The sequence below is a fragment of the Zygosaccharomyces rouxii genome (assembly GCF_000026365.1).
Source record: "Zygosaccharomyces rouxii strain CBS732 chromosome C complete sequence".
NCBI classification, from domain to species: Eukaryota; Fungi; Ascomycota; class Saccharomycetes; order Saccharomycetales; family Saccharomycetaceae; genus Zygosaccharomyces; species Zygosaccharomyces rouxii.
This window is the reverse complement of record NC_012992.1, coordinates 1,218,921-1,235,393: the sequence shown is the minus strand read 5'-3', so window position 1 is coordinate 1,235,393 and position 16,473 is coordinate 1,218,921. Positions and strand designations below refer to the sequence as shown.

The following is a 16,473-nucleotide window of genomic DNA, read 5'->3' as shown; positions in this document are numbered from 1 at the left end:
GCAGCACTAGTCTCCCTCTTCTTTTTATTTTTTTTGTTCACCTCTTCACTGTTCTCTTTATACTTTTCAATGCCTTTATCAAATTTCCAGTTCAGCCCGAAAATGAAAAATTGATTGTTAAGACTATCGATGAGCTCAACTTGTAGTTCAAAAGAATAGTTGAAAACAAAATCCCTGAGTACCCTTCCTCTCAGAATGTCGTATCTTTTAAACCCATTTGCTGGACAAGAAGTCAATTCAGAAAGGTTAGACATTGCCCAGGTCCAATTTGATGCAATGAACCATACTTTTAACAACATTCTATATTCATGTCTCGAAAAATGTATTCCACACGAAGGTTATGGTGAAGGTGAACTGAATAAAGGTGAAATGAGCTGCATCGATAGATGCGTTGCGAAGATCCACTTTTCAAACCGACTGATCGGTGCATACGTACAGACTCAAGGTTTTGGGCCTGTGACGCATTTACCACATTATGAAAAGATCAAGAAAGACATGGCAAATGACGAGTAACAAGTGTTTAATACTGTACATACAATTTTAATGATAATAACTCTGGCATAGTACGTTGGTATTCTCTGTTCTAAAAGCGCTTATCAGACCATATTACCCGGTGATAACCACGTAATGTACGTTACCCTGTTAAAGGGTTACCCTTCCCGATTCTTCTCAGGGTGGCCCACGGCTTTTATGTGTAGTGATATTAAAAAAAATAAAATCACAATAAGGCGAAAGTTACATACTTAAGCCTTCATTATGTGGGAAAAATTTTTTCTCACTATACAGTGTACCAGTAATAGGCAGAGTTCACATACATAGTGTAGAAACCCTATAGTGTGAACAAATCTGTTTTTCTCGGTCAAAGGTATGTTGAGGAAAGGCGCCAATATGAAAAAGATTGTTAACTATGTACACAGCGAATACTAGTAAAGGTGGTATCGCACCTAGGTTGCAACCTGCGATGCTTATTTGTCAATTGCACTCCCCGTTTGCCACCTTGTTGTTCTACCTTCAGGGGAGGCGTGGTCCTAGGTAGAAGGGAGGGAAAGCAAAGCATGGTCAGGTGGCCTGTGCAGAGGGTGGTTACCCGCGCGACACCAGATTGTTCGTATTATTGCGGTATGGGAAACCGAAGAGAAGAAATTAATTGATTAACTGACGCGTCGCGTCAGCATGCCGCCTTCAGGCTACATAAGGCTCCCTTATTACTTCCAGTACTAATACTAGTTCCCTGTGTACTTATTTTTTCGTCTTTTTGTTTCGAGGAACATTTACTAACAATCTGACCCATTATTATAGTACAAGAAAGAAAAATGGCACCTCCAAGAGAAACTAAAAAGAGAACCACCAGAAGAAAGAAGGACCCAAATGCTCCTAAGAGAGCATTGTCAGCATATATGTTCTTTGCTAATGAAAACAGAGATATTGTGCGTGCTGAGAACCCAGACGTAACGTTTGGTCAAGTGGGTAGAATCCTCGGTGAAAAATGGAAAGCACTAACACCAGATGAGAAAACTCCTTACGAGGCAAAGGCTGAAGCTGACAAGAAGAGATACGAGTCTGAAAAGGAACTGTATAATGCTACGCGGGCCTCCAAAGAGGAATTCTAAGTTGAATCATCGAGTGTATTAATAATTATCGAAATCGTGTATGTGTAAGAATTAAGAAAACAATTAAAGAGAGAAGAAAAAAAAAAAAAAAAAAAAGAATTCTAGCGACAGCGATCCGGGACTTATATTGTGTTTCTTGTTCTTTTTTTTTTTTTTTATTTGTCGTCGTGGTGATTATTGATGGTATAGTTGTGTCAGTATTCACAGCCTTTTTATGCTTTGTATTATTATCGAATATATATCTTATAAGTTTACCCTTTCTTAGGTTATTACCATACGTTATGCGTTACGCGTTATATGACGCGTCGGGTGACGCGTGAAAAAAAGCTGAATTAAATTTTACGTATATATAAAAGTGATGAGGTCGAAGAATATACTTCCTCACTTCAAATTATCAGTTATTCAAGGGCATCACGGACTGAGGATAAAATAGTATAGAAAAATGTTGGAGGCTAAATTTGAAGAAGCATCTCTTTTCAAAAAAATTATTGATGGGTTTAAAGATTGTGTTCAATTGGTAAATTTTCAATGTAAGGAAGACGGTATAATTGCACAAGCAGTTGATGATTCTCGTGTTTTACTAGTTTCATTAGAAATTGGTATCGAAGCCTTCCAAGAGTACAGATGTGATCACCCTGTTACATTAGGTATTGATTTGAACTCATTGAGTAAAGTTCTTCGCTGTGGTAATAATTCTGATACATTAACATTGATTGCAGATGACACACCAGATTCTGTACTATTACTGTTTGAAGACACAAAGAAGGATCGTATTGCTGAATATTCTCTAAAATTAATGGACATTGATGCAGATTTCTTGAAGATTGAAGAGCTTGCATATGACACAACTCTATTAATGCCATCATCAGAATTTACCAAGATTGTACGTGATCTTTCACAGTTTAGTGATTCATTAAATATCATGATTACAAAGGAAACTATTAAGTTTGTCGCAGATGGTGATATCGGTTCTGGTTCTGTTATTTTAAAACCATTTGTCAATATGGACAGACCTGAAGAAAGCATTAAACTAGAAATGGACCAACCTGTGGATTTAACATTTGGTTCTAAATATCTGCAGGATATCGTTAAAGGTTCTGCACTTTCAGAAAAAGTTGGTGTTAGACTTTCTAGTGAAGCACCTGCTCTTTTCCAATTTGATTTGAAGAGTGGGTACTTACAATTCTTCTTAGCACCAAAATTCAACGATGAAGAGTAATGAGACTTGTATAATATAATATTATATTTAATTAATGATTAAATTTGGATCGAACGTGAAATCTTGTAGGAAAGTTGTTCTTATACAACTCTTCTCCGTTAGTGGTAAAATTAACTTGTATGCATCACCTTCATTCAAATAATACCTGAACATTCTTTTCATTCTAATAAACCCCATATTTTCATAAAGGTTCAATGCAATTTGATTTTCCACTTCTGTTTCCAACATTATTTCATCGCATCCATCTTTAGCCATTTTTTCAATAGATTTGGTTACCAATGTTTTAGCAATTCCTTGACCTCGGTATCCACTTTCAACAGCTAACATGCCAATATATCCACGCATTCTACGACCTCTATGCGATTCACTTTTACAAACAACACATCCAATGGGTATTTCTGGTTCATTTCCATCCTGATCGAATGCTAAATATGCTAATTCTGGCCATCGATTGAGAAAATATCTGTACACGTATATTGAATAAGGTTCCGAAAGATCAGCATCGATAAGTTTCTTGATCTGTTTGAATTGCGAAAGATTCTCAAGGTCCAATGGCTTGTAGATAATCATGCTTCCTTCTGCGTTATCTTTCGACTATTGAAGTTTGTTCATCATCAATCGATAAGTTCGTCTTGTCATATTTTTTCAAATATCATGTTCAATGACAAAGGGAAAATAGTCTAAAGGGAGGCATTGAAATTACAAAGAAACAAAGTCGCAATAAAAAAGGAGGTTATCAATAGTTTTACCGATTCTGTTATAATATTTGACTGACATCTAGGGAGTCTAGGTGTTTTTTTTTTACTCCTCTATCAGGTTTCTCAATTAATGGAGCTCCTACCGATTTTCAACTACTGTTAAATTGATAAGATAATGTCAGAAAGTGCAAAAATTGTAAATGCTATTACAGGTGAGACGGTATCTACAAATATCAAGTTTTTCGTTGGTTTAGAAGATTTCAAGGACTTTATCTGTCATAGGTGGTATATTCCTCGTGATCAGTTGCTCATTTTACTACCATTTGGTCATAAATTAAAGATATCTACTTTTAAAGAATGCTTGAGAAGCAGTGGTTTCGAACGTTATGAATTTTACGTTTATGATAGAAGGTTATTTTCTGCAGTCAACGAACCTGTTGAGGAGCCATCCATTGACGACCACAGGTCTAAAATTCGAAATTTGTTATCTTTATACGTCAAGGATAGTATGATTGGTGGCGAATCGACATTGTTAAGACCAATAACTTCACCCTTAGTCAATGATAATTTAAATTCCCAGAAGTTGTCGTATCGTACCATTACCAGCCTTTTGACAACGAATTTGGGTTGGTTGAGTGCATTGGAGATTGATGTACACTATTTCAGATCACTGATACAGGGTTGTATCAGCCAAATTAATGAAATTCTGCAATGCTTATCTGTCTGTGATCAATATTTGAGGTTATACTGTTATGATGTGGAGAACCTTTACAATTCTAATGTAGAATTCTTAGATCAATTGTTACAAAATGGTCTAACATCAAAATGGAAACAGTGTTACAATAACGTTTTGAGTCAGTTGAATGGCTTGGATGGGCCTTTGCAGCAGTACGTCGATAAAAAATTGCTAGAGCGTAATGAAGAAACGTTAACATCTTTAGATCATCAAGTGAATTCTAAATTGAAAGTCATAAAAGGAAAATTGAATGACAACGCTACATTAAGAGAATTTATCGGTAGTGAAGTTAGTAAGATACGAACTGATTTTACTCCGAACAAGGCTGAGGATAAATTGGAGAACGCTATGCAAGAGAAGTTTGACGAGTTAGTTGAAGAAACGCGGTCTAAAAGTAGAGAATTTTTGGATAAGGATTCGTCTGATCTTACAGATTCTGGTATGGAGGAAATACGCAATTTTTTAGTCAACATTAAGAGTGAAGTTGCCGCCAAGTTATTCACCATCGCACAATCACTATTTACACAGACTGAAAAATTCCAGGATTTTAAATTCAGACTACAGGAAAAAGTAGTTATGGCTTTCGGTCAAATTGCATTTGTTCAAGTGGAAACTCTAGCCTTGAAAAAATCGTTATTAGAAGATTGTAACAAGGATTTAGAATTGTATCAAAAATTTGAACTGGAATTTGCTCAAATTGAAGATTTACCGATGATCTATGGTCTATATTTGATTGAAAAATACCGTCGAGAATCATGGCTATTACAAGTTATGTCGCATGGCGTTCTGTTATCTGCTGATATTAGAAAAATAATGGATACAGAGATGTCATGTCGAAATAGATGGAGTAAAAATTTTGGTGATATCGCATCGATCTTTCGTAATAATGTAGATTCATTTTCTGATATTGAAGGTTTTGATGAAAGGTTTAATGGAGGCGTTAGAAATATGGGAATAATGTGCGAGGAACAGATTAAGAAGTGTAAGCAGTCTCTAGAGATGACGTTTAAAATCATTGAAAAATATATGAAAACACTTTCCGCTCTGGAAGTGCCCAAGGATGCATTAGATGTATTAATGCAAAATTTGGCGGAAGCAAAGGGCTTTCAAATTGTTACCAATCAGTCTTTCCTCCGACAGGAGTCGGCGGCTCCAAGCTTGACCCAGTTAAACGGATACAAGGCGAGAATAAAAAAGTTAGAGTCCCTATTGTATGAAGCTAAGATTTCAGATCCGGGCCATTGGCCCTCTGGCATTTTGCATACTTCACATTTTAAACCATTTCATAATAATGTCTCCACTGTAAGTTCAAAGATAACGTTAAACAGCTCAGGTCTATTGGAACCTAATCGTAATGTTAATGTGGTGAAAGTATTAGAAATGGAAAAGGAAATGAAAAATCTACGAACTCAAGTCGAAGAACTTCAAATTGATAGCAATATAAAAAAGGATCAAATTTCAGCCGCTAATACCAAAGTGTCTGATTTGGAATTAGAAAGAAGTGCATTCAAGGAAACTATGCTAAATTTAAACAGAGAATTATCTAGGCTTACTGAACAGGAACAACTCCAAAAAAAGGATCTCGTTCAGAAGCAGTCAATGTACCAAAATCAGTTGTGTCATATTATAAACGAAAATAAAACTTTGCTTCAGGAAATAGAAACTTTGGAGGAAAAGCATAGAAACCTTCAACATGTACAAGAACAAAAGGAACAACACATTGCCAAGACTAAAGAAGATTTCGATGCAGAGAAGTTGACGTGGCAAAATGGTTTACATAAATTAGAGAATGAGAATGGAGAATTAAAGGATCAGGTTAGCTCTTTGAAGCAAGAGCTTGCACACTTGCATGAACTCCAAGAAGAAAGGCGTACAGAGGAATCTTCTCCACAAATTTTGGATGATAACGAAATTGTGACATTGAAAGCATTCAACGAGAGCATGGAAGCAAAAATGTTTGAGATTTTTTCATCTGATGTGTTCATATTAGAAAACATTGGTCTTCTTTTATTTTCAGATGACGATAACCACGTTCAAATCAAGAGGGTCAAAGGGTTAAGGAAAGGAATGAACCAAAGTATTTTGGACGATAGTATTCAGGTTACACAACTCGATGTTTCAGTCAAAAGTCCGGTATATCATAGCATCAAATCAGCACATGATGAGATTCAAACACAGCAGGAAATTGAGAAACATAAGTTTTTATTGGAAGGCATGAATAAGCTCTATGATGATAAACTTTATGAGACCGCCATCATTAAAAGGTTTAGAGATATTGAATCATTGGCAAAGAAATTGACAAAGGAGAATAAGAAAAAGAAAGACACGCTAGAAAGATTACAAAATGAGAAAATCACACTTAAAAATCTTCAAGTTGGTGATTTAGCTCTTTTCCTTCCGACAAGGAAGAATAATTCAACTATGGATTCATCTACTTCTTCGTTAAACTCTTCTTTCTCTTCAGTTGACTTGTCCACACCACCACCATTTGATGCAGCACCTATCCATTCTATGAACAAAGAGAAGGCTAAGAAGAGTAAAAAACACCCGTGGGCGGCATTCACTGCACTGGATAATAATACAAGATACTTTTTGAAAGATGAAAACGATATCACGAAGGGTAAAGATTGGTTCGTCGGTAGAATTACAAACCTTGAGCAATTCATTGCTGATTCTCCAGCTAATAATCCATATAAACTCGAAAAAAATGCTGTATGGTTTCAAGTTTCAGCTACTGTAATTTCGTGCCAAGTATAATGGGATGTAATGCGAATATGTTGTATTATATATGTATGCTAATTAGAAAATTTAAAAGGAGTTAAAGAGAAAAACCAATAATGTTATTATAACTCTTTTTTGGTCTTGGTGCTTATTAAAGAACCAAGGATTGTCCGAATTTACCTTACCAAGTCTCTTGCAAATACCTATTCTCTTTTTCCATCTTTTTCAGGTAGCTTTGTGCCTCTTCATCATTTTTAAAGTGCCCCCACTTCTTTATTATTTCTATCAAAGTTATTCTAACTTGCACGGGCATTTTTCCTGAACTACCACACAGGAACAAAACGGCATTTTTGTTAACCATTAAATCAAAAATAGTTTCACCCATTTCCCATAAGATATCTTGAACGTATTTAAGATTAGGTGAGTTTTCCCGATCTCTTGAGAAACAAGTGTGCAAAAGGATCTTACCCTGCTGATTCCAGCTCTCTAATTGCTCTCGGTACAAGAAATCACTATTCATGTACCTATTACCAAAAAACAGATGAATATCTGAGAACATGTTTGAACGAATCACTGACATCATAGGAGCCAAACCGACACCAGGACTGACGAGAATTGCTGGTTTGCCCCGGATCTCATCCTTCTTGAAAGAGTTTTTATTTTGCACTTTGTATCTAATTTCATCATTTTCCACCAAACTTGTCAGGTAATTAGTGCAAAGGCCTTCTCTAATCTTTCTAAGCATGGTTCTATATTTGACAATGGCTATGGTCAGTTCTACGTTGGGATCGCAAGGACCACTGGAAATGGAAAAGTATCTGGGCTTGATGAGTGGTAGATAGTCTAGTGCATATTTCCAGGGCAAATCTATGGAAAGAAAATCCTGCAAAACTTCTAGAATGGATCTTCTGGGCTTATTGCAATAATCGTACAAATCTTGCATATCTTGATCTGTGGCAAATTGATGCAATTTCTCACGCTGTTGTTGCAACTGTTCCTCGCCTTCCTCTAATCTACTCACATCCGTTGCAAACGCCCATACTTTCATAAAGAAGCTTGTTCTTGGTATACTCGCAATATCGCAATGATACTTTAGCAAATTTCTCAAAGTCAAAGGTCGCACCAATCCACCGTCTTTCAATTCATTAGGTACACCTGCAGTAAATTCTAATGGTTTATCAGCGATTTCTGCCCAACGAGGTTGTAATTCCAGGAACCTGTTTACGGAGTTATCATTATTACAAGGATATATTGATACGGTATCGGCAGAATAGTATTTTTCTTCAAATTCCATGCTAAACACAAACTGCCTTACATCCTGGAAATGATCCTGTGCCGTTATCCTTTCATTTTTAACAACTTTCCCTCTCCTTACAGATTCATCACCCTCAAACATCACCTCATTACTCTCGATCTCATTTGAACCCAATTTTAAGAAGGAAGGAGGCTCTAAGTAGACATCCTCGGGGATCTCCTGGCGTTCCAAAACTTGGCCATCAACTTTTCTGTGAGGGAAACTTTCTGTTAAAAATTTCAAAATTCTCTTTTCATATTCGAAGTAAACCGTTTCTATACCTGTCCCTGTTCCCTTGTTACTTCCTTCCATGGACAACTCATCAGCCTCTAAACGATCAAATAACTCTCTAGCGCCCAATTGGTTGACGATCCTCTTGTGCAGCATTCTAATAGCATAATTAAATTTCGGATATGAAGAATCACCTAGTCCCAAAAATGCAACGCTAACGTGGTTTAAAAAATCATTGGGTAAGTTTCGCTTTTTTAAAAATGACCAAATAGTATTGTGTCTATCACTACCGTGAGATCTTTCGCTAACATTTCTTGGTAGTTCACCTTGACCTGTTGTAGAACATATTATGAAGAGATATCGGCAGCTTAAAATGTCTTGTGGTGTATAATCCGCTAGTGAGCTTAAAGTATGGGTAAAATGCAATCGATGTAGTTTAAAAGACAATATCTGAGCGAAATCATGCGAATTACCAGTTTCTGATCCATATAAGATAGCTATTTTCTTGGAAGTCCTGCTAACTGCCATGGTTTAAGCAGTATAAAGGAAAGAAAAAAGGTAGAATAGAGCAAAACTGAGTTTAGAGTTTAGGCTAGATACTGTAGCGTTGATGCATGAGTAGTAAGTATATAATGGTTTTTGAGTTTTCAAGGTGCAGTATTCTTATATATGTGCATTATGACAATGCATGTTGACTTTCTTTTTCTAAGATGCCGAAAACGGTCACCGGTAATTGAGATTACAAATACATGTGATCAGTAGTTGTAAGCGTATTCATCATTACATGAATAATTATAATTATATTTACAGGAGCAGTACGGATATAAATTGATGAGTTTCTTGATCTATCTGATTTCCACGCCAAATCTTTCTATTAGTTGTCTTGCGACTTCATTCTGTAATTCGTTGACCTCGCTATTTGTAATATTTCTATCCATCGATTGGTAGTTGATACGATAACATTGCGATTTTTTGAGTTTCTTTGGATGAGTAAATTGGTCAACTAGTTTGACATTTTCTACTAGGTCCCCCGCTACTGTTCTTACAATTTCCATAATGTCGTTAGTGTGAATATCTTGAAAATCTTTATCACTTGGTAACCAAAATGCCATGTCTCTCGTACTGCCAGGGTATTTAGAATAAGGTTTGAAAGTACTGATTAAGCCCTTTTCAAATTGATTGTGGAAACGTTCATCTTGGGTCCAAAAAAGTCTGATATCTGGAATTTCGAATAGAAGCATGGCGATACGATCGAGTCCGAGACCAAATGCCCATGAAATTGTACTTTCCGCAGGGAAGCCCGCATTGTTCAATACTTCTTGTTGTACTAAACCACATCCACAGAGTTCTAACCAATCACCTTGCCACCAGACTTCAATTTCCCAGGATGGGGCGGTCCAGGGGAAATAGGCTTTGATCCAGCGACATCTCAATTCACTGGGGATTTCAAGACCTTCTTCACGCCTCATACTCTCCAGTTTTCTTTCGAACACTTCTGCAACGACCAATTCAACAGATCTTTTCAGATGCTGCGAACATAACTCAACTTCATCATGGCTCATATAGTCTTGTTTTGGATTACCTTCCTGCGAAGTGTCATCCTCTACAATGATCTTGGTCTTTTGTTGAGATAACTGGGATTTTAATTTGGATAAATCATCTTGTAGTTGTTTAATATGACCATCTTGGGGTTTTCTAGTCCACAAACGACAACCTTCCATCTGGTGGAAGACTGGATAATGGGTTCTATCAATTTCATCCCTTCTGTAGACGTCTGCAGATATCAAAAATCCTGATTGTTTCGATTCACCATTACGAATATGGGCAAAACATTCCATCTCATGTGCAGAAGTGTGAGTTCTTAATAGTTGATCACCGTTGACATAGTAGGTATCAGACTTGGATCTACCTGGATGATCAGCTGGGAACCCCAATGAATTAAAATTTTCATGGACAGAAACCACTGGTAGGAATTCGTTGTAGCATTTAAATGCACCATCCGTGGAGTTCAATTTGGTTTCGATGGCATCTCTGAGGATTCCCACAGGATGTGAATCGTTCAAATGCAATCCACGACCAGTTAGATCCACAATCGACTGAGTGACATTCGTCATTTTTTCATCAGTAGCATATTTTTTACCACAGATATTTAATGGAGCTGAAACCACACTGTAGAGCCTTAAACTGCCCTTCAAGGCATTTGTGAAAGTAGAACACTTCAGCATAGACCTCAATTACCAACTATCAAATTATCAATCGGCGTTTTTTCCTCGAGTGATCTGAATGGCAAACAGGATTGATGAAGGCTTGGTAGTGATAAACCTTCGCTCGGACCACGCAGAATAGACATCGCTTTTAACATCGAATTAACATACGACCTTTGAAGCTGTACATCAGATATAGAAGCACTTCTAATCCATCTAGACCGTCCGTTGACATCTACAGATTTTGAGCAAAAGGTACCTCCTCATTAGGTGTTTGATCCTTTACATTTGTAGGGTCGTATAGCAAACAATTTAACAGCTCGAAAGAAACGGATAAAGGGCGTTGATCAGCTGTGTTTCCAACTAAAATTCAATATAATAAACCTGCCGTTTTGTTGTTACTCAAGAGTTCTAATTCTACTGCAAATTTGTTACAGTCTATTAGTCCAACTTACAGAAGAAATTTATCGTTTAATAAGTGGAGGAGGAGGAGCCCCAGAGTTCCCATCAAAACTAGTGGTGAATCCAAGATGGACGCCTACGGGGAGGAGTTTACAACCGGTACCACCAGTACTAATGATAGCCATACCAGTACTACCACCACCACTGCTTCTGCAGGTCTAGGGAGAAGGCAGCGGTTTATGAATTTGGTCAAAACTACTAAAAATGTGTACCTCCCATCACTGACATCTACAATATCTCAGAAGACCGAGAGTTTCAGAAGTCATGAAGAGTATCAACCGTTTTACAACTTGTCCTTGGATTCTGACATCGTGTTTTACCCAACTTATACCACGCAGACCGACAAGGGTTACGAGACTTCAGTTAGATTTGTCCTCTGTGCTCCTGGTAATCCACATAGTAGAAGAAATAGAATCCTGTTATCATTATGCAGGCAATATTTATTACCTCGAAATGTTAGTGACATGGATCAAGAAATCCTGGATGCCAAATTGAACGACGCCTTTGCAGCAAGTGACACTAGATCTCTGGTTAGCAATGGTTCTAGTGATAATGCGAGTACTATGACTGGTGGTTCTAGCATAAGTACCGGTACTAACGATGCTGAGAGTATACACAATAGCATGGTACAAAATGAATACGAGACTTTGAAAGAACGTATCGCAGGCTTTCTAGAACGCAAAATTGTCAACATTCCAATTATTGTGGATGCCTTTACGGATGAAGGCCAAGGATCTTATGAGACGACGTTTGTTAATACAGATAATATGGGTTATGTGGAAACGAGATTAAGAACTAGTTTCAAACCAAAAAACATTAGAGTAACAGTGGATACCCCACACGATTTCCCCAAAGTCATTACGCATGAATTTCCAACTAATTTCATTAAACCTCAGGGATTTGGTTTAATAAGTGATATTGATGATACCATAAAGCATACAGGTGTTACTGGAGATAAGAGGTCGATGTTCCGTAACGTATTTGTTCAGGATTTTTCCAGTTGGGATATTGAAGGTGTTTCTAGATGGTATAGAACACTCAGCGACAGCAGAGATGTGGATTTCTTCTATGTGTCAAATTCACCGATGCAATTTTACAATACTTTACAAGACTATATTAGGGCCAATTTTCCTTGGGGCCCAATGTTCCTCAAGCAATATTCTGGTAATTTACTTTCGAGCTTTTGGAGTTCAAGTGCCGACAGAAAACTGGGGTCTATAAACCAAATATTGAAAGACTTCCCTGAAAAGAAGTTCTTTCTCGTAGGAGATTCTGGTGAACAGGATTTTGAAGCGTACATCTCTGCATTTTTGAAATATCCAGATCAAATTGCTGGTATCTATATCCGCTGTTGTAAGAATTCGTTAAGTGATATGGGCCTTAGAGAAACTGAAGTTATGCAATCACTTAATGATATGATTCAAAAGGAATACATGGGAGGGATTAAAAAAAGGTCACCGCCAGCTATACCAAGGAAGAAGCCACAGTTGACATCTGAACAAGAGGAAATGGTATTAAAATCACGTCCATCGGCTCTTAATATTAAGCAACGTCCAGTTCCACCAAATTTACCACCTAGAAATGCACAACCACCTTGGATCGACGAAGAACTGACAGATACACAAAATGGGTATCATCTCTACGATAATTTTTTCGATAAAAGAGCAGATCAATGGAGGCACAGGGTTTATGCTGGATTACAGCAGTTGAAGAGGGTTCGTGGTGAAGGTCAAGTACGATTAATGTTTTTCACGGATACGGAATTATCACTGGAAAGCAGCATGCAAGCTATAGGTTCAATAACTAAATAATTTTCTTTTTCGTTTTATTTTGTTTTGTAATTAGATACAATTCTATTCTTCCGTTTAAATAAAACTATACTTGTTTACTTGATATTACGTTTTCTATGTTTTACTCCTTCCCAATCATCTTAGGCAGATGCAGTCTTTGGCTCCACCTTTGCAGGTTTGATTTCAAAGGTTGGGTTACTACCATCACCATAATCTTTGATACCATCATCATCAGCATCCTTAAGAGCCTTCTTGAATTCAGTCAGGTCAATTTCAGATCCCTTCGTCATATCATGAATATCATTTTCATCGAATTTCTTATTGTCCATGTATAATCTCAGAACGACTTCACGACCTGTTGGTTTATTCTTTTCTTGTTCTTTCTTTTCTAAGTTCAATTTCTTTGTAACATGGTCCTTCTTCCATATAGCAAAGTTTTCCATTGTAATAGGTGTCAATTTTGTTTTATCCAATTTTCCTCTTTCAGTTTCAATAAATTCTTCTAATGTAATTCTTGGTTGAGATTCTTCTGCTTCTCTCTCTAATCTCCTCTGGTCCTTGGTCTTTAGTACAAACCCTTCCGGCAGAGCGTGTTTGTACATACATTTATCACCGCCGTTGGGGCAAACCCAGAACCAGCCGTATTTCCCATTTTCCACAGCTTCGATGAAATATTTGCACACCTTATCAGTTGTCGTCCTTGGGTTACCGTGTTTTGAAAAGATAACGCTTCTCAACTTGTCTTCATCCCATTTATCCATAGTATCTTGTTCTTGTTCTTTCCTAGAGTCTTGGTACAAATCTTTCTTTTCCACTCTACGACCCACGTTCAAATCGTGTGAAAACTTACATTTTGAACCCTTGTTACAATTACCCATCTTAAACATGACACATACCACAGATTTTGGGTCCACACCATGACCCACTCTTTGGTCCAAAGCTGCGTTGAAAAGTGCTCTCCGCTCTGCTTCTTCAGCTTCTTTTCTCTTCTTCTCTTCCAATTTCTTTTGTTTCAACTCCTCCTTCTTAGGATCTGACTGGGTCTGAACCTGCTTGATGAATCTTTGGACCTTGGTAGATCTATTCTTGTTCTTCATACCAAATGTCTTGTCGACATTTTCCTTCTTCTTTGGAGCTTGCTGCTGCTGCTTCTTTGGAGGCATATTGACGGCTCTTTCAGTGGACTCTATAAACTAATCTGGACAAACGCCAACTGAATTTGTTTAGAATATTAAGTGAAATGTTCTGTATAGTTGTAGTCTTTTATTCTTTGAGCTCATCGATTTTTTTTTCAATTTTTTTTCAATGACTTGCTATCACGTAATACGAAGTTGGATTATGAAAATCACAAAGGCTTCGAAAACATCAAAACATCAAAACATCAAAATATCGGAACTTCAAAATGCTTAATCCAAGGAAGAATCCGATCTTTCGTTATTGATTGGTAGTTTTCGAGGTATATTTGTTACTGTTATTAGCTTAACATAACTCATAACCCCCTCCTGCTTTTTTGCCGAGTCTTTTTTACTTCATTCTTTGTTAAACTGTGTTATAGTTTCATGGAAAGGATATAGGGGAAATAAAGGACTTAGTACTGCTTTTTTTTTCTTCCACTTCCAAACGTTTTTGAATTAGAATTGAATCTGTTTGTCGGTTTATTATGTCTCGAGTAACACAGGCTGTAGCTCTGAGGACTTCCAAAGCCCTTCTCAGGGGGCTTTCGAGGAAAAATATGAACAAGTTAATCCGTAGAACTTATTTCGTTGGGGGAACGAAGTCTACTCACAATCAGCCGTTTCGCAAGTCTGGGTTGTTTGGTTCCGGGAAAGAACTGAACTTTGCCCTTGTCGGTGGTGGATTACTAGTTTTGACGTATTCTTACCTTTCGCCAAATAATGTGGTTTCACTGGATACTGTTAAAGGAATTCGTCAATTTACCAGCAGTGCCAACGATGGACGCAGTAATAGTCAAGGATCAGGTTCTGTTGGTAATAGTGGTGGTGGGAATGGTAACAATGGTGGTGGTAGCGGTCAAGGAGAATCCATCATGTTGTTAAGTGATAATGAAGTTAATGCCAAACTAACGAACCACCAACAATCTTATTTAGTCGAAAGAGGTAAGGGTGTTCTTCGTTATGATATTTCACAATTGCCTTCCAACAACCCAATAGAGGATAACCATGTGGAACAGATTGTTACGGTACCATCTACGACAGCATCAGGACAAACTGAGGAAGAAGATCTTTCATTCTTTGGTGTATTTGACGGACATAGTGGGGCATTTACGTCTAGCCGATTGGCTAAAGATTTAGTACAGTATGTGGCACACCAATTGGGACAGGTTTACTCCCAAGGAGCAGATATCTTGTCGTCATCAGAAAAGATGGATGGTGCAATCGAAAAAGGGTTTCTAACACTGGATAACGATATCGTCTATGGATCTTTACAGGCACTCTTCCAGTCCCCATCAAAGGAAACGATGATTGCAGCATTACCAGCCATATCAGGTTCGTGTGCCCTGTTGAGTATTTACAATTCTGCAAATTCCACATTGAAAGTTGCATTAACGGGGGATTCAAGGGCATTGTTGTGTGAATTGGATAGCGAAAACAATTGGTTTGTAAAATCGCTATCAACAGATCAAACTGGTGATAATCCAAGTGAGGTGGAAAGAGTACGTTCAGAACATCCAGATGAGCCTAACGCTGTGCGTAATGGTAGGATTCTTGGTTCTTTACAACCTTCGAGGGCATTTGGTGATTACCGCTACAAAATCAAGGATATCGATGGCAAAACTTTATCAGAATTACCAGAACATTTGAGAATCTATTTCAGATCTAAACCTCGTGATTTCCTTACACCGCCATATGTAACCGCCAAGCCTGAAATTACTACCACCAAGATTGGTCCAAATTCCAAATTTATGGTCATTGGTTCAGACGGTCTTTTCGAATTATTGAGCAACGAAGAGGTTGCGGGATTAGTTGTACGTTGGATGGAATCAAATATGTCACCTAAGGTGCCCTGTGCTTTTCCCAAGGGGAAGCTACCAGAGGTCAAAGATATCTCTACAGATTCAGAATCTATGAGACCTGCATTCCGTTACAAGCGTCAGCAGGGTAAGAAAAATACCGCCGAATACTTACTAGAGGACAAAAATGTCGCTACCCATCTCATACGTAACGCCCTAAGTTCAGGTGGTAACAAGGAATATGTGTCTACACTGGTAAGCATTCCATCATCACTCAGTAGAAAGTATAGAGATGATCTGACGGTAACTGTAGTATTTTTTGGAGAACCAAGTGGGCAACAACCATCTAACGTCGATGGTACCATAATACTAAATAATGATGCCACTACGCAACCAAAACCAAAGCTTTAACGATTTTCCCGTTCAACTTTACTGTCCATATTAAATTTAAGTATTTAATACCACTATTTCTCTTGATCACATTATACGTAATGGACCTTATAATGGGACTTCTACCGTTTAGACTTCCTAAGACAG

The 16,473-nt window shown here is 37.6% G+C and overlaps 10 protein-coding genes across 10 annotated transcripts; 6 read left to right on the top strand and 4 right to left on the bottom strand.

Moving 5' to 3' along the window:
* Window positions 1-195: 195 nt before the first annotated feature.
* TIM12 (Tim12p) lies at window positions 196-513 on the top strand (the record flags this gene model as incomplete). Its single annotated transcript, XM_002496279.1, has 1 exon — window positions 196-513. One exon carries the CDS (start codon window positions 196-198, stop codon window positions 511-513), a length of 318 nt encoding a protein of 105 aa, XP_002496324.1.
* An 800-nt stretch (window positions 514-1,313) lies between these two features.
* ZYRO0C15752g (non-histone chromosomal protein 6) lies at window positions 1,314-1,610 on the top strand (the record flags this gene model as incomplete). The annotated part of the gene is made up of 1 exon (XM_002496278.1): window positions 1,314-1,610. The coding sequence occupies one exon, from the start codon at window positions 1,314-1,316 to the stop codon at window positions 1,608-1,610; it is 297 nt and encodes a 98-aa protein (XP_002496323.1).
* Window positions 1,611-2,052: 442 nt separating this feature from the next.
* On the top strand, window positions 2,053-2,829 carry POL30 (proliferating cell nuclear antigen; the record flags this gene model as incomplete). The annotated part of the gene is made up of 1 exon (XM_002496277.1): window positions 2,053-2,829. One exon carries the CDS (start codon window positions 2,053-2,055, stop codon window positions 2,827-2,829), a length of 777 nt encoding a protein of 258 aa, XP_002496322.1.
* A 27-nt stretch (window positions 2,830-2,856) lies between these two features.
* On the bottom strand, window positions 2,857-3,399 carry MAK3 (peptide alpha-N-acetyltransferase MAK3; the record flags this gene model as incomplete). The annotated part of the gene is made up of 1 exon (XM_002496276.1): window positions 2,857-3,399. One exon carries the CDS (start codon window positions 3,397-3,399, stop codon window positions 2,857-2,859), a length of 543 nt encoding a protein of 180 aa, XP_002496321.1.
* Window positions 3,400-3,702: 303 nt separating this feature from the next.
* Window positions 3,703-7,020, top strand: ATG11 (autophagy protein ATG11; the record flags this gene model as incomplete). The annotated part of the gene is made up of 1 exon (XM_002496275.1): window positions 3,703-7,020. The coding sequence occupies one exon, from the start codon at window positions 3,703-3,705 to the stop codon at window positions 7,018-7,020; it is 3,318 nt and encodes a 1,105-aa protein (XP_002496320.1).
* A 145-nt stretch (window positions 7,021-7,165) lies between these two features.
* On the bottom strand, window positions 7,166-9,037 carry TAH18 (NAPDH-dependent diflavin reductase; the record flags this gene model as incomplete). The annotated part of the gene is made up of 1 exon (XM_002496274.1): window positions 7,166-9,037. One exon carries the CDS (start codon window positions 9,035-9,037, stop codon window positions 7,166-7,168), a length of 1,872 nt encoding a protein of 623 aa, XP_002496319.1.
* Window positions 9,038-9,354: 317 nt separating this feature from the next.
* Window positions 9,355-10,734, bottom strand: MSF1 (phenylalanine--tRNA ligase; the record flags this gene model as incomplete). Its single annotated transcript, XM_002496273.1, has 1 exon — window positions 9,355-10,734. One exon carries the CDS (start codon window positions 10,732-10,734, stop codon window positions 9,355-9,357), a length of 1,380 nt encoding a protein of 459 aa, XP_002496318.1.
* A 509-nt stretch (window positions 10,735-11,243) lies between these two features.
* On the top strand, window positions 11,244-12,986 carry APP1 (phosphatidate phosphatase APP1; the record flags this gene model as incomplete). Its single annotated transcript, XM_002496272.1, has 1 exon — window positions 11,244-12,986. The coding sequence occupies one exon, from the start codon at window positions 11,244-11,246 to the stop codon at window positions 12,984-12,986; it is 1,743 nt and encodes a 580-aa protein (XP_002496317.1).
* Window positions 12,987-13,105: 119 nt separating this feature from the next.
* On the bottom strand, window positions 13,106-14,128 carry TMA46 (translation machinery-associated protein TMA46; the record flags this gene model as incomplete). Its single annotated transcript, XM_002496271.1, has 1 exon — window positions 13,106-14,128. The coding sequence occupies one exon, from the start codon at window positions 14,126-14,128 to the stop codon at window positions 13,106-13,108; it is 1,023 nt and encodes a 340-aa protein (XP_002496316.1).
* Window positions 14,129-14,625: 497 nt separating this feature from the next.
* PTC5 (type 2C protein phosphatase PTC5) lies at window positions 14,626-16,347 on the top strand (the record flags this gene model as incomplete). The annotated part of the gene is made up of 1 exon (XM_002496270.1): window positions 14,626-16,347. One exon carries the CDS (start codon window positions 14,626-14,628, stop codon window positions 16,345-16,347), a length of 1,722 nt encoding a protein of 573 aa, XP_002496315.1.
* Window positions 16,348-16,473: the final 126 nt, after the last annotated feature.